General features: G+C 43.6%; 2 protein-coding genes across 2 annotated transcripts in view; both read right to left on the reverse strand.

Moving 5' to 3' along the window:
- LOC128325315 (sodium-dependent neutral amino acid transporter B(0)AT1-like) overlaps positions 1 to 15,430 on the reverse strand; it is a 41,658-nt gene extending 26,228 nt beyond the window's left edge. The window contains exons 1-3 of the mRNA XM_053250968.1: positions 15,129 to 15,430; positions 14,220 to 14,549; positions 746 to 886 (exon numbers count right to left, since the gene is read on the reverse strand). Coding sequence (XP_053106943.1) covers positions 746 to 886; positions 14,220 to 14,549; positions 15,129 to 15,162 — 505 coding nt within the window. The 5' untranslated portion in view covers positions 15,163 to 15,430. The remainder of the gene's footprint in view (positions 1 to 745; positions 887 to 14,219; positions 14,550 to 15,128) is intronic.
- A 79-nt stretch (positions 15,431 to 15,509) lies between these two features.
- Positions 15,510 to 15,940, reverse strand: part of MAJIN (membrane anchored junction protein) — a 58,713-nt gene continuing 58,282 nt past the window's right edge. Inside the window, exon 13 of the mRNA XM_053250971.1 lies at positions 15,510 to 15,579. The gene's annotated coding sequence lies outside the window, so the exon portion shown is untranslated. The remainder of the gene's footprint in view (positions 15,580 to 15,940) is intronic.

Consider the following 15,940-nt stretch of genomic DNA (forward strand, 5'->3'; position numbering starts at 1 on the left):
ATTTATTAAAGATATAGTCAAGAAAGAGTGAGCCAAACATATTTTTCATTCATACTTACCAATACACAATATACAGATATCTGGTATAGGATAGGTGTGGATTGAAATGTGCTAGTTATGTATGTATGTATGTATGTATGTATGTATGTATATATGTATGTATGTATTCATTCATGTCACTTCATCTTCTATGGATAATTCTCTTTTTTATTAAAAAGAAATGAATTACAAAACCATACATCTGGTGTTACACATAAGCCCTCTTCATGTGTTAAATAAAAGACACTGTATGCAAGTACAGCATCTAAAATGGGGCTAGAAGTCCTGACCCAGTCCTGTCACTCACATCCTTGCAGGCGCTTCTCATGGATATGCCAACATTTGTGTGAAGAAACAAACACCATATCTGGGAACGTGAATGTTTCTATGAGCAGGAGGCTGGTGTGTCCCAAGCTCCTGATCATGGAAATGCCTGCTTATATCCCCAGCCCCAAGTTGTGTCTGTGAATCTCCCTTCCTGGATCAAGATACAATCTTTAATTAATCTACCATGATAAAATACTGGTGCATTTAGAGTTACATCACACGCTGGGCACGTAGGACTCCATATCTAATTAAATGGGGAAAGATAAAAGATGCTGACTGCAGCCCAGATCAGAAATACTGCAGTATTAATTGATTACCTTGCATAAGTGGCAGAGCAAAACTTACACATGGATGTGTCACACCAACGTTTAAAACTTACCTACTCCCTTCAGGGTAGGATGGATAGTATTCCAGACTCCCAAACTACCTTTTCTGAGCCTTTGTCCAATGGCAAATTCAAGATGGAGCAAAGGGATGCCTTCCAGGACAAGCAAAATGAGGAATGGGATCATAAAAGCTCCTAGAAGGGTCAGATAAAAAATTAAGAATGTTTAATACACATTGGAATAAAGTGGCTGTAGGGATAGCTTAATGGCCAGGAATGGAGAAAAGGAGGCATGGAAGCAATTACAGTGAATCCTCTTCAATTAGAAAAAAACGATTCTGCTTATTATGCTCCAGCTCTCTCTCTTTCTACCTCCTCCAGCATCAAACTTGTCCACTTGTTCACCTCCTTTTTGAGAGGTGACAAAGTAGACACATTTGGTGTTCAAGTGGAGAAGGCTTGCTTGCATGAGCTGGAGCAGCAGCACAGCATGGAAGCAAGAAACAGACCAGGTATGGAAGCTGCTGCCTACTATAGTCAGCCAACAGACAGAGCATGCCACCAAAGGTGATGCCAACAAGGGGGAAAGGGGTGGTGATCAGCATTGGACTCCAGCCCAGGAGGTGGGACAATGATAGGGTGTGGGCCAGCAAGGAAGCAGGTGGTATGGCATCAGTGGCATGCTTACCCAGGGAGTGGGCCAGTGAATGGGGTGAGGTGGTATGCTGCAACTTACCTCAAGCAGTGACAGGCAATGCGCTAGCTCTCTCTGACAAGAAGACTAGAATGAAAAGGGACTAGAAGTGATCTATTTTCTATATAATATTCTCAAGGAAGGGATCTACATTTCCTTAACGAGACTTTTTTTTAAATTTTCTTTAAAAGTATTAATTCCCCCTAGTCAATTGCATCTGCCATTCTAACCAACTCTATATCGAAGGAAAATTAGATGCTTTTCAGCACACAATGTCCACAGAGTTGTCAGAAGAGAAAGAAATTGCCCAGAATGGCATTGAATTTAACTGACAACATATATCATTTTAGTCACCAACTGAATAGACTTAAATGCTTCTAAATCACGATTAAGGACTGGTAAAACCATGGTTTAATATGCCATAGTTTCAAATGAGTATATTATAATGTGTCATCTGCATCAAGCAAAACATGGTTAAAGACATTTCTTCATCTTTCCAGCCTCTCCACTTACAAGATGACAAGCATATCTTGTTTGTGTCTCCCTCCATTTGCTTGCTGGGAGCAGGACTTGACTCAGCATGGTTTCAGTAAACATTTGTGACCATCATCTGTTTAAGGTAGAATCTGAAACTACAACCCACCTCTGCAGTGATGAAGGACCTATTAGGTTGTTCCACCCAAGAAGGTTATTGAATCCAATAGCTTTGGAAGGGTTTAGAGTTGGCTCTGCTAGTGATTCTGTTGATGCTCTGCAAGCATAGGATAATGAACTCACTAGAGAAGTAGAAAAATTGCTCCTAGCCATCAAGGTGGGTCTTACAATCCATGAGACCCACTTTTGCCGATACTGCGGGGAGAGCAGGCTAAGCCCGCTCTCCCTGCAGACAATCGCTGCAGGAGCCCTGGGCGGCCGAATTGGTCGCCCACACGATTGCCGGCTCCGTGATGGAGCCAGTGGGGGCTGGGGGGAGCGGGGGGCCAATTGGCCCCTGCAAGCTCCAGCATGCCCTGCGCGAGCACGCCCTGCGCGAGCATGCCCTGCGCGAGCACGCATGCCCTGCGCAAGCACGCATGCCCTGTACGAGCACGCAGGGCATGCTGGCGAGACCCCAGGAGCCGGGAGGTGGCTTTTTGCTTCCCCTCCAGGGGTCTCCTCATGAGTAGCCCGCAAATCCAGGCTAAGGGGCGGGCTACTTGAGCGGGTTAGCCACTCAAGAACCACCGGGCTCTCAGCCGAGCCCGGTGGTTCCTACAATTAGCAAAAATCAGGCTAGGCTCTCCTAGCCCAATTTTTGTTAATCATGAGAATAGCCCCATCTTCTCTGAACTACTTCAAAATTAGTCCTGTGGTATTCGGAAGAACTGCAGGAGCTGAAGCAGCAAGGTAGACGACTAGAGCGCAAGTGGAGGAAGACAGCGCGAATCCAAAATATCACAACACAGAGCACATTTGAAAATATATGCTTGGGCAGTGCAGGCAGCAAAGAAGCAGTTCTTTTCTGCCCACATTGCTTATGCAAATTCACATCCAGTGGAGTAGTCTAGGGTCATGAGGGGGCTAGTAGATGCCCTCCTCCTCTGTTCCCTCTAAGGCATGCGCATGTGTGTGTGCTCACACATTTTTTTATATCCGCGCAGTTAATTTTAGATCCCACTCAGGTTTAATCAGGAAGGTCCCACTCTGAATGTGTATGCGCACTAAGGTTGTGCATTTTGTTTTTTTCCTGTTTAGTTTTTGGCCCAAATCTGAAACACCCCCATTTTGTTCTTTGTTCGAAATTGCAAAATCCAAATCTAAAATGTTTTGGATATTTAAAAAATGGCCCCGGGCAAAACTAGTGGGTGGCGGTGGTAGTGCTCAATGGGTGGAAACTACCACCCAAATTTCAGAGGAATTGGGCAAAGGGCTGATTTTTGGTGAATTTTTGAAGTTTAAGATTTTTTCCATACGGAATAATGGAGGTTTCAGCAAAAGTATAGCTTCACGTCAGGGTGAAAGGGGGTGGCCCAGAGCAGAGGAGTGTGGGTGGTAGTGCCCAGTGGGGGCAAGGAAGCTGCCAGAATTATTTCAAAGGAATTGGGCAGAGGGCTGATTTTTAAAGATTTAATGGAGTCCATGCGTCTTTAAGGTTCTTCCCCATAGGGAATGATGGTTTCAGCAGCCCCATAACTGCACTTGGGGGGCACCAGGGTGGCCCAGAGTAAGCGGTGGTGTAGAGCACATTGGGTACTAACCACCCCCATGGGTTGCTAACCCATGGGGTACTGGGTTCTGTTGTTTCTGAGATGTTTTGAGTGTAGATTCTCTGGTAGCATATGAGAGTGGATTCATGATTTGTCGTTGAAAATCTCATATGCTACCAGAGAATCTACAGGCTGGGCTCAGGCTGGCAACAAGCCAGGCAGGCATAGGCAATGGCATGGCATCATCATGGCAACTTGAGGCACGCCATGCAATAAACTAGTTCTCTCTCTCTCTCTCTTCAATGAGGCAGAAAGGCAGATTGGTGAATGAGTAACTAACTTGTTGAATGAATTGAAAACCCCTCCTTGAACTCTCCTCCTCCCACCCTTGCCCCTTCTTCGACCCTTCCCTTGGCCAATGTGGGGTCAGTAAAGTGTGGCAAGAGGCAAAAGAGCCAATGGGAAACAAGGAGGGAATCGTCAGCAGGTCAGCCCATGCTTTAGGTCACCAATCAGAAGGCTGGAAGGGTGGGAAATTGAAAGAGATGTCAAACACAAAATGGAGACTGACTCTGAGCTCGTCACAAAATGGAGGTCCGAAACAACAAAATATTTTGAAGCCGAAGCAGGGATGTTTTGTTTTGTGTACAAAACTTTCAGATTTGGAAAATGGCCGTTTTATTTTGTCTACAAAACCTGAAACAGCCTGTTTCAAGTGCAAAATGATTTGTACCTGAAATATTTCGCACATCCCTAATGCGCGCACACTGCCTTGATACTGCCGCCCAGAACAAAGCTCATTCCACACACAGATGAAAAAATTAGAGAAAACACTGCCCCCCTCCCCCTTGAATTTGAACTTGGAACCATCAGTCATTTGCTGTGATGTCTTCAATCATTTTTTTGTGGATAAAATCTTTCATATTTGGGCCCACATACAGGTATTTTCTCAGTTAGGCATAGCACTTTTCCTGGTCTCAAGAAGTGAATGTATAGCAGATCTTCATGAATGCACTTTCATGAATGCACTCCATTTGTGCACGGGAGCTTCAAAGACACACAAGAGCAATTAGGAGGACCATTATCTATCTATCTATCTATCTATCTATCTATCTATCTATCTATCTATCTATCTATCTATCTTATTTCTATACCACCTGATATGTATTTCTCATATCCATACTATTAATGGGTTGAATTTATTTCAATGAAAGCTGATTTTTTTGCCTATTATTTTTCATTCTCCCCTCAACTCCTTTAAAAATTCCTAGACAACTTAATAGCTGAGCAAATATTGCAAATATTCAGAAACCTGAAGGAATACATTTTAAACCTGGTAAAATTCTAATTTTAAATAAGTTGTTTTTGAAAGCTAACACATGGTAGCTTTCTTCTTATAAAATTATAATAAAACTAGGGCAACATGCTTTAAATCAGTTTAATCAATAGATTAAATCAGAACCTGTGGTATTCCAGATGTTGCTGAACTACAACTTCCATCATCCCCAGCTGTGGCTGGGGGCGATGGGAGTTGTAGTTCAGCATCATCTGGTGTACCATGGGTTGTGGACCCCTGGATTAAATCAAATACATTCTAATTGATTAAATATTGTGTATGTAGAGAAGTCAATTTTAACAAACACATTTTAATGGAGGGTGCTGAGAGACAGGAGTATTTTGGCTCTGATCTGTTACTGTATGTAGTGACCAGCCAGCCCTCTCCATAAGAGTTAACCGGAAGTGAACCCTGTCCTGATTGACAGGCTGGTGAACTCCAGAGCTCAGCCAATCAGCACACCAGGTGGGGGGGACCTAGAGAGCCGATGGGAAGAAGAGAAGTTTCCTTTGTTAGAAGAGGCTGGACATGTGGCCATGGAGTTTGGCAGCAGAAGGATGACTGTGGATCTTGGAAGAAAGGACTGCAGAGGCTTAATTCTCAACCAGAGTTTTGCTGAGTTCAAGACAAAGGAAGCCAGGGTTTGGCTTCAGGAAGTTTAGTCTAGGGAAAGTTTGTTTAGTCAGATTTTGCATTAGACTTTCTGTTTCTTTTGTGTGTGCTTTGTATATTCCTGATACTGGTCTAGTATTGTTGTTTATCTGCAACAAACTAAACTAAGAAACACTAGCCTTCGTCCATCCTGCCAGGGCATTGTATAAGACTCTGTAAGTTTTAATTGTGCTTTTGTATTTTCTTCCATACCTGTTCCTTGCAACTGGGTAACCACGATTTTTAAAAGCATGCCGCACCAACTTCATCTGGTGTGTTTTTTGAAATATTCTTGTAACCTGCTGAGTATTTTTACCTGTAACTAAAAGCTGGGGAAGTCGCAGACGGAAGCAGTCTGTGGCATTTGAATAAAACCGTTTTTCTTATTGTTCTTTTCTTTTACCAGCCTCATCCAAGTGGATTTTTAACTCAGGAGAAAAGTGGGGGGACTGAAAGGGGGCTTTTTCTCTGGTGCAAAACACGCTTCAGGAGCTCCACAGCTATTAGTTTTCCTACCACGTGTAGGTTTGCACGTGGAGGGTTTTTGTATACTTTTCCAATAGCAAAATAAAGAGAGTTTTCCCTGGGTTTTCCACCCAAACCCGGGGCGGGGGGGGGGTCAAGCTCTGCTGCTAAGTGGGTGATGGTGGCAGCCTTTAGAACCTACCAAGAATCAGAAGAAAGTTTTAGGAATAGCCTTTGCCAAAAAGCTCTGCAGGGATGAGTCAGCATTTCTTTCCCTCACGTGAGCTTGCTCTGAGACAAAGGCTGTAATACACTGTCTACACTGTATTAGGGAATGAAAAAGAAAATATTAAAGATAGTCTTTCCGTTCAAAGAATGAGTGGTAGCTTTATTTATATATAGTAAGTGATGGCCCACATATTGTGCAATATTACTATTGTAGAAGCCAGGAATTTGTTCAAGCACAAGAAGATATTGCTCATTGTGACCAGGCATGCGACCACAATTGTGCAACTTTTGCACAAATGCACAATTGTGCACAACACTGGACTCAGGATTGTTCTTGTACAAGCACACAGGTTGCACACTATGTTAATACTGGCTTATTTCTTGTGCTACTGCAGCTTTACAAGTGGAAATGCTAGTGAGCAATGAGAGTGCCCAACCATAGCAGAACTCTCTTGCATGTGAATGTTGCACTACTGCAACATCCTCCCACAACTGCAACATTTTAGATTGTCAGCCATTTGGGGACAGGGAAAGACCTTTATTTATGTATTTATTTACTGTGTAAACTGCTTTGAGAACTTTTGTTGGAAAATGGTATTTAAATATTTATAGCAGTAATAGCTGTACAGCATGTGAGCCAATATTTCAAAAAGGTATCAAAGCTTTGGCATATGCAAATGTATTTACATTTTATTAATAAATCAGTGAAAAGTGGTAGATGATCGATTAATTGAAAATTCATTTGTTGACATCCCTAAATGAAACATAGATATGAAATCTATTAAACAATCTTTCAGGACGAGCTCCGTTGAAAGTAAAGGGGATTACTCAAGAGCAGTACTTTGTGAATTGTGCCCCATAACCCAAACAAAACATTTGTTCTCAATTAGTTCCACTTATTTTAACTACTCTGTAATGTGGTCTGTAGTTTTCCATAGAAGTGTTTCCATTGAAAAATGAAGAAGAGAAACTAACAGGATCATTACACAAATCTATAACCTTCATGAAGACAAGACCTTTCACTCCCTGACTCAACCCAGCACATGAGGGCATTGAAGTTGTTGGATTAGTTCCAGTTGAGATGATCTAGAGAACTGACATTTGGTGTACACATAGCCCAAAACAGCATCTGAAAATGGGACTTTGTACATCTCTCCTTCGAAATGGAGGACATTAATTGTACCACCGAAATAGTTGAACTACTTCCACATTACCCTACTTCCATATCACCCGGCATAAAGTTAACCTCATAATGGAGACAGAGCAAATAGAGAACTGTTGCTTCTTCACTCACTAGAATGAGTGGAGCGGGAAGTGGATTTCCAACAGCAGCCAGGCATGTGCATCTATGGCAGAATGCAAGCTTCCTTTTCTAATGTTTTATTATCATATTTCTAGTCTAGAATGCAGCGGCCCACCTCCTCATGGGTGGCCATAGATTTGACAGTGTTACACTTCTTTTATGGTCGCTGCACTGGTTGCCTGTTCACTTCTGGGTCCAATTTAAAGTGCTGGTTCTCACCTATAAAACCCTTATGGGCTTAGCACCTGTATATCTCCAGGATCGCCTCTCTTGGCTGGTTGTATCCCATCCTGTGAGGTTTTCGCAGTTGGCCCTTAGTGTCCTGGGCCCTGGTGTAGTGCATGATTCCTGGGCCCGTAGGAGGGCCTTCTCTGTGGCCACCCCTCTTCTTTGGAACACCCTCCCCTCCCCAGATTCATTCAGCCCCCTTCTTAGTGACTTTTAAGGCCCTTCTTAAGACCTATCTTTTTCATCAGGCTTTTGCCCTTTAATTTTTATTATCATTATTATTATTATTATTGCTATGGTTACTGTTCACCGCCTAGAGTCTTTGGAGGAGGCGGTATACAAGAAATTTTAAATAAATAAATAAATATTTATGCCAACCATGTAATCCACTAACCTTAAGAAACCTATTTGTTCCAAGCAACATGTATTACTGAATTCTAATCAACTCTTCCCTAAGAAAAAGTTAAAACATCTGGGGAGAAAGAGGAGTGGGAAATCCCTAAATCAGTTTATTTAAATGAGAAAGGGAAATTGTTAGTGCTAGACTGAATCTCTCTCAATATGCTGTCCTGTCTGTATGGCATCCTGCCAATCAGTTATAAAGAGTGGATCAAATCTTTGGCAAAGTGGAGATTAACCAAGTAGATTAACCAAGAGATTTAGCAGAATATGGATTTCAACCAAGTGACTATAATGCATGTTTTCACCAAGCCTCACACTACCAGCAGCACACTAGCTCTCTTTTAGACTGTACTAAAGCTGGGATAATCGTGAAATAAAAGTTACATTTAATATTGGAATTTTCAAATCTGTACAAGGCCAGATTTTCCTGAGTCAGCCTATATGCCTGAAAGCATGGGCTCAAAATGTTACTAGCATCTTCCCTCTTAACATTATAAGAAGGTACATAATTGTGGCAGCAACATCGGCAAGTAAATTCAGTCAGCTGAAATGAAATAGCAATCATCTTCATACTTCTGACACCACAAGACTGAACTCATTTTAATTGTTTATTTCATTACAAGAGTCACTTAAAGATGTATATTAACTTGCCTGACTCAAAAATAGAGGTAGTTCAGGGACAAACAGGAGGAAGGTGACTATTGCTCCCATGTTTGGTTGGCAACCTTCGAAGGTATCTGGCTGGCCACTGTTGGAAACAGAATGCTGGACTAGATGGACCCAGCGACTAGGTTATACAGGCAGCAAAATTAAGTGATCACTTCAGGCTGCAGGGCGGGGGCTGTATGTTTGAATGCTTGCCACATATAAAGTTCCTTGCATATCGACACATAGCATACTAAAGAAAAAATCCAGACTGAACCCTTCTTCCTGACATGACAGTTTTCTATGTGCAGGAAGAGGGTTTGTTTGTTTGTTGCAGATAATTTAAGCATACAGCTACTTATCCTCTGAAGTGGTACAATCCAGGAAAACCTTTACCACATGATTCTGCTAATTATGTAATCCACAGACTTTATTTGGAGAATAACTGCATGTTTATATACAGAATTAGATAGTATACATTAGTCCGGTTACGCCAGCTGCCACCTCATCTGGTGGAGACTCGAAGCCAGGCCTTCTCTGTGTCTGCCTCAGGACTTTGGAATGCACTCCCTGTCAAAATAAGAATTTCTCCATCTCTATTTGCTTTTTTAAAGACCCTTAAGACACACATGTTTTCTCAGACTTTTAATTAAAACTAATTTTAAACTGTGTGACTGTTTTATTCTATGAAATTGTTTTAATCATTTTATTCTGTGTATTGTTTTTATTCTGTGAAAGTGTTTTGATTGTTGTAACTTGGATTGTGTTCAGCGCCTAGAGATATATATACCAGACCAGTATATAAATATGATAGACAGACAGACGATAGATAGATAGATAGATAGATAATGGTGTCTGCATACTGTCTACAAATGTCAACATTATTACATATCTATTGGATTACTTTTCAGTGAATTCTGAAGTATTGTGTTTTTAAAAGACTTATTCTATCTATTATATTAATTCTCATAGACATGCCTCTGTGGGAATGCGTCCCAGCAACCCAGAGGATTGGCTGGGTGGTGGAGGCGCCTGATTGGCTGGCACACCCAGGAGGAGGAGAATTGGCCGGCCCACGCTGGCAGGCCTGGCCTGGCGACCGGTGGTGGCCGCAGACTCTAGCGAGCGAGAGAGGTAGGTGGGGGGGAGACAGAGCGAGCGAGAGAGGCGCGGGGGGGGGGGGAGACAGTGTGAGTGAGAGAGGCGCGCAGGGAGGGGGAGACAGAGCAAGCAAGAGAGGTGCCAGGGGAGAGACAGGGTGAGTGAGAGAGGCGCGGGGGGGAGAGAGAGTGCGAGCGAGAGAGACGCAGGGGGGAGAGAGGGCGAGTGAGAGAGGCGCGGGGGAGAGACAGAACGAGCGAGAGAGGCATGGGGAGGAGAGAGAGATATCAAGCGAGAGAGGCGGGGAGGAGAGAGAGAGATCGAGCGAGAGAGGCACGGGGAGAAAGAGTGCGAGTGAAAGAGGCTCGTGGGGGAGACAGCGTGAGTGAGAGAGGCACAGGGGAGAGACAGCGCGAGCGAGAGAGACGCGGGGGAGGGACAGCGCGAGTGGGAGAGGCATGCGGGGAGGGACAGCGCGAGTGGGAGAGGCGTGCCGGGAAGGGACAGCGCGAGCGAGAGAGGCACACGGGGGAGAGAGAGGGTGAGCAACAGAGGTGCGGGGGAGAGCGAGAGCGAGTGAGAGAGAGACAGAGCGAGCGAGAGAGGCGCGCGTGGGAGAGACAGAGCGAGCGAGAGAGGCGCGCGTGGGAGAGACAGAGCGAGCGAGACAGGCGCGCGTGGGAGAGACAGAGCGAGCGAGACAGGCACGCGGGGGAGAGACAGAGCGAGCGAGACAGGCATGCGGGGAGAGAGAGAGAGAGAGAGAGAGAGAGAGGCACAGAGAGAGAGAGTGCGAGTGAAAGAGGCTCGTGGGGGAGAGAGCGCAAGTGAGAGAGGTGGTGTGGGGGGGGAACAGAGCGAGTGAGAGAGCTGTGGGAGGACCAGCCAAACAAATTCTCCCAACTAACCCCAAAAAGGAAGTGAACTACCGCACAGATGCTCTGTGCGGGTTCAGCTAGTAATTACTATTTCTCATATATAGTTATCACTGTTACTGACTCAGATTAAAGGGTTCACACCAAAATCCATCTCAAGTGCAACTTCCTCCACAAAACTAGTGACTGGGGTTTACAAGCTTGTGCATACATCAGACGTGGCCTGTACAGACAGGGGTGGGGTGGGGGTAAATGGGCCGCAGGTACAGTTCGTTCCCACTCTCCTCTTCCCACCCTGGCCACCTTGCTCTGCCCCATTTCACACACCGCAGTCATGTGAACCCCAGGTGCGGGGGGGGGCCCTGGTTATTCACCCAGTTCCCCAACCAGGCCAATAACCAGCCCGTGTGCCTAAGGCAGCGGATAAAGGAGGCAAAGTGAGGCAGCAAGAGGAGGAGGGGAGGAACAAACTGCACCTATGGCTCATTTACCACCACTCCTGCCCCACCACGTGAGCTGCTCCTGGCATACATGCATCTCTACATATTTCAATGGGGATAAAAATGTATCGCAGTTCAATTCAGTGGTGTGCAATTAATTGAACTGACATTGGCTGCATCTCAGGGATGACTCCAATGGAAATATTAGTTGTTCCCCCTTTCACTCCCTCAGCCAGCAAATTGGAACTTTACAGCAAAGTGTTAGACAATTGAGTCATAGTATATTATGGTCCTATAGCTTACATTAATTGTTTTTAAAGGCCTTGATTGTTTTTAAAAGCCTCATTCACCCAGTCCTCTACCCCAGAACAAACAGCAAAAGTCAGAGCAGCCAGGTAGGTAAGAGATTCCTCCAGCTTCCCAGGATCCAGGCCAACCTCTTCGCTTCCTTTCTGGTCAGGAACTGGGCTGGAAATTTTTCACAGCCAGCTTTTAGTTTGAGTCTTCTCCGGAACAGAGGTATGCATTCACATATCGGCCAAATTTACCCCGAAGTCCCTGAGAGCTATCAGGGAGCACTTCACACACAATTCAGGTTTTTCGTTGCACGTAGAGTGTAGCCCAAATTATTTTGGGGCTAAAACCACTTTTTGCATTGGTCTTTTGGGGCAACTTTGAACTCACAGTAAAGCCTCCCAGAAAACCTGCGGTAAAGCTGTCTAGAAAAGCTCCTAGGTGAGACCACTTGTGCAGCGAGGTGCAGGGTGATCTCCTCTGCAGATTACAGCTGACCTGGTAGTGACCTCTCTCCCTAATCCAGGCTTTCCTACCATATGGTCTCAGACAGGAAGAGATAACTAGCCAGGGCTTTTTTCACACAGCAGGCTTTACCATGAGTTTACTGCAAGGCTTTACTGCAAGTTTGAAGTGCCCTGCAAAACAGACACAAACAGTTGGATTTTTTTTTTTTTGCACCGGATATAAATCAGGCTAAACTCTTAATGCACAATGAAAAACCCAAATCATGGTGAAGTGCTCCCTGATACCTTGCAGGGGTAAATCTGGCCAAAATGTGAATGCACACCCTCCATTCCGGAGGAGATGCACGCTAAAAGCCATGTGTGAAAAGCTCCCTGGGAAACAGACTGGAATGTTTGGTCAAATCCACAAAGGTAGTGAGGCTGTTCACACATGCAGCCAAGAGTGGGATAAGGCAGTCAAGCCCGCTCTTGGCTGCACATGTGAACTGCGGGGAGGCGAGGGTCTCCCAGTGGTGACGCGGCAGCAAACCCATTTAGGGAGTCCGCCACTTAGCCAGAGTTAAATCAGGCTAAGTACTCATGTGTCGGTGCCGCACAGCTCCAACCCAGGAGCAGGCTCCCGGTCAGCGCTGGGGAGAATCTCCACAATGCACCACTCACTCGCGCAGTGCATTGTGTCATTTCCAGGGCCCAGGGTGACGTGTCCCAGCCCCCAAACCTCCGTGCTACCTGGGGCAGTAGTGGAGCATCTGGGTGTAGAATCAGTGCGCCCAGACCCTAAAAGAGGGTCATCTGTGGGGAAGGTAAGTTTCCACTGCCTTCCCCACTGCCTGCCACCAAGCCCTTCTCACAAATCATGAGAAAGGGCTCAGTATTTTCTAAGAGGAATTTGGCTCGTTTCCTGTATGTTTGAATATGTCAATAAAGCTTCATTAATCAAATAGGTACATAAACTAACAACATTAATTAATTGGTGGAATGGAGAGAGACTAGTTCAGTAGTAGAGTACTTGCTCTGCTGCATGTAAAACATCCTGGGTTCAGTTCCTAGCACCTCCAAATAGGGCAAAGAAACATGCTGTCTGAAACCCTGAAGAACCGCTGCCAGTCAGTGCAAAAAATACCGAGGTAGATGGATCAATAGTTTTACAACAGTAAAAGGCAGTTTGCTTTGATTTACGTCTGAGTAAATATAGCTATCTGCAGCTACCTAATGGCGCAGCAGGGAAATGATTTGAATAGCAAGCCAGAGGTTGCCAGTTTGAATCCCCACTGGTATGTTTCCCAGACTATGGGAAACACCTATATGAGGCAGCAGCGATATAGGAAGATGAAAGGCATCATTTCATACTGCGTGGGAGATGGTAATGGTAAACCCCTCCTGTATTCTACCAAAGACAACCACATGGCTCTGTGGTCACCAGGAGTTGACACTGGACCAACAGCACACTTTACTTTACTTTACTAAATATAGCTATATACATATCTCTCAATCTCCTCAACAAATGAAATGGTATGAACTATTCTGTAAGTGCTTTCCACACTCTGGGTTTTTTAGCTGGAAATCATAGTGATGGTGAAAAATATCTTCAGTACCACATAAGTCGTTTTTCTTTTTTAGGCAAAAACATAAATATATTTCATTAGTCAAAAAAGAAAGAAAAACTGTTATATTTCAACTATATTAAATTACACCAAACAAAAGAAAAGGTTGAATGTTATCTTATCTCTCATTCCAGAAACTAATTTTAAAAATTCCATTTCAACATAAAATCATTCTGCTGCCTACCTTCCCACATTTGAATAAAGTTACTCAATTTTACCATAATACAAGATTCCATATTTTAACCAGTCAATCATTCCAATAGGGGGGAACTGCAAGTTTCCATTTTCTTGCTATAACTAGTCTTGCAGCAGTTAGTAAATACATGAGCAACTCTCGATCTATGGAAAGGATCGTTGAGGGGAAATTACAGAAGGATATGATCAATGGATTTAAAGTTAACAGATATCAGGTCATTTCCTCAAAACTATTAAGAACGGTAATAAAAAAATATTTGACCCTAGGACAGTGCCAATAGATGTGCAGAAGATCAGCCCTCTCACACCCACATTTCCAACAAACAAGATGGATACATATGAACAATACAAGTAGTTTAAACTCAATATAAAACCTTATTTTCATCTCCACCGTTTGGATGATCAAAGACGTACCTCCTCCGTGGCTTTGGCATAGGTACGGGAATCGCCAAACATTGCCCAGGCCTACACAAAACCCTATACAGGTGAGCATATATTGTGCCTTATTATCCCATTTGGGTCTTGTGTCCGCTTCTGTGGTCTCGATGGTTTCTAGTTCCTCATGAGAAAGTATTCTCAAATCCAGGCCAGGGTTGGGCAGTTGCAGCTTTACCATGGTGTCTCTGTGCTGGATGCTCCTGCCTGGATGGAAAAGGCAGCTGGTTCTGAGGCTGGTCAAAATGGGAGCCTTGACTGCTGGCTTCAGCTCTTTGTAATGAACCTTTGACACTAAACTTGATGATGCTGACTTGGAGCAGAAAAGATGTGTCAGCAAAACATTTGATTAGCCAAGTTAACTCTGACTTATTAATGCCTTATCTGCCAAAGCGCCAACTTGAAGGCAGCAATTGCTTGGTATCAAAACTATCAATAGAAGGCATAGCAATTCACAGGGCAATTTGCTGCAATGTACATACAGCAGGATGTTTAAATAGCCCTTGCTGTGCCTCTTTGCTAACCTTCATCAACACAAGACAGAGAGGAGGAAATGACCCCAGCTGAATCAAAGCTCATAAGCTGGTTCCTGTCATTACACATGCCCTAGTACACATCTTGCCTCAATAGCAAAATAACTCTTTAATGCAGAGTGAATGAGCATGGGGGTGGTGGTGTATGTGTTCAGAATCGTGCCTATTGGCCCTACATTGTCATGAGCATGGGACTTACATTTTATTGTTACTAGTGGATAATATAATGGAGGCTACTAATCAATTGTGGGGGAAACAGAAAAGAAGCTTAGAAAGGAAATTTAATTAGATGCTTACATGTTTAAATAAATGGTATAATTCATTTAAGTTAAACCTATGACAAAAAGATCCTTACTTTTATCTGGATGTGCTAGTGCTCCAATCTTCATTAGAAATATGAGCTAGAGAAAGCATATTTATACCATTTATTATATTTCTGTTCCAGGTTTCCACCATGGAACTCAGGGTAGTATACATGGGGTCATCTCAATTTCTCCTCATAATACCCTGAGGTCGGGTAGATGGGAAAGAACAATTTGCCCAAGGCCATGGATATGAATGGATTTGAAACCAGATCTCCCTCCTATCCAGGGATAGGCATTAGGTAACTCAGGAGTTATATAATACTTATCTGAAACAGCTCAGCAGGTGTTTGGTCTTGCTTCTCCCTGCCTTTCCTTCCTGCCAATACTGCAAATCTGATTGGCTAACTGACTGGGGGCATGGTCACACCATTTTTAATCTTCGTCTTCGAGTCATTAGGGTTGCTTTTACTTTCTTTCTCATTAATTTCTTTCCAGTTTCGTCTCTCAGAAAGCAATATGATATATCTGGTTACACTCAGAAAAGGATTTTAAAGCAGCTAATAATATTTTACCTTTTAGAAAGTTGATATGATGTCATATAATATCTTCTTGTAATTCTTACAACCCATAAACTAATAAACCAACCAACCAACCAACCAACCAACCAACCAACAAATAACTTTGTTAGCCACCCCATAATAAATTGTTTTCTGGATGGCTCACAACAACAGTAGAAAACATTCAATAATAACAATAATATTAATTAATTAATTAAATGTATTTGTATACCGCCCAAAACCTAAGCCTCTGGGCATTTTACAATTAAAAAAAAATGCAAATTACAACAAATAAAAAGGTTAAA

The sequence above is a fragment of the Hemicordylus capensis genome, chromosome 4 (genome assembly GCF_027244095.1).
Source record: "Hemicordylus capensis ecotype Gifberg chromosome 4, rHemCap1.1.pri, whole genome shotgun sequence".
In the NCBI taxonomy this organism is placed as follows: Eukaryota; Metazoa; Chordata; class Lepidosauria; order Squamata; family Cordylidae; genus Hemicordylus; species Hemicordylus capensis.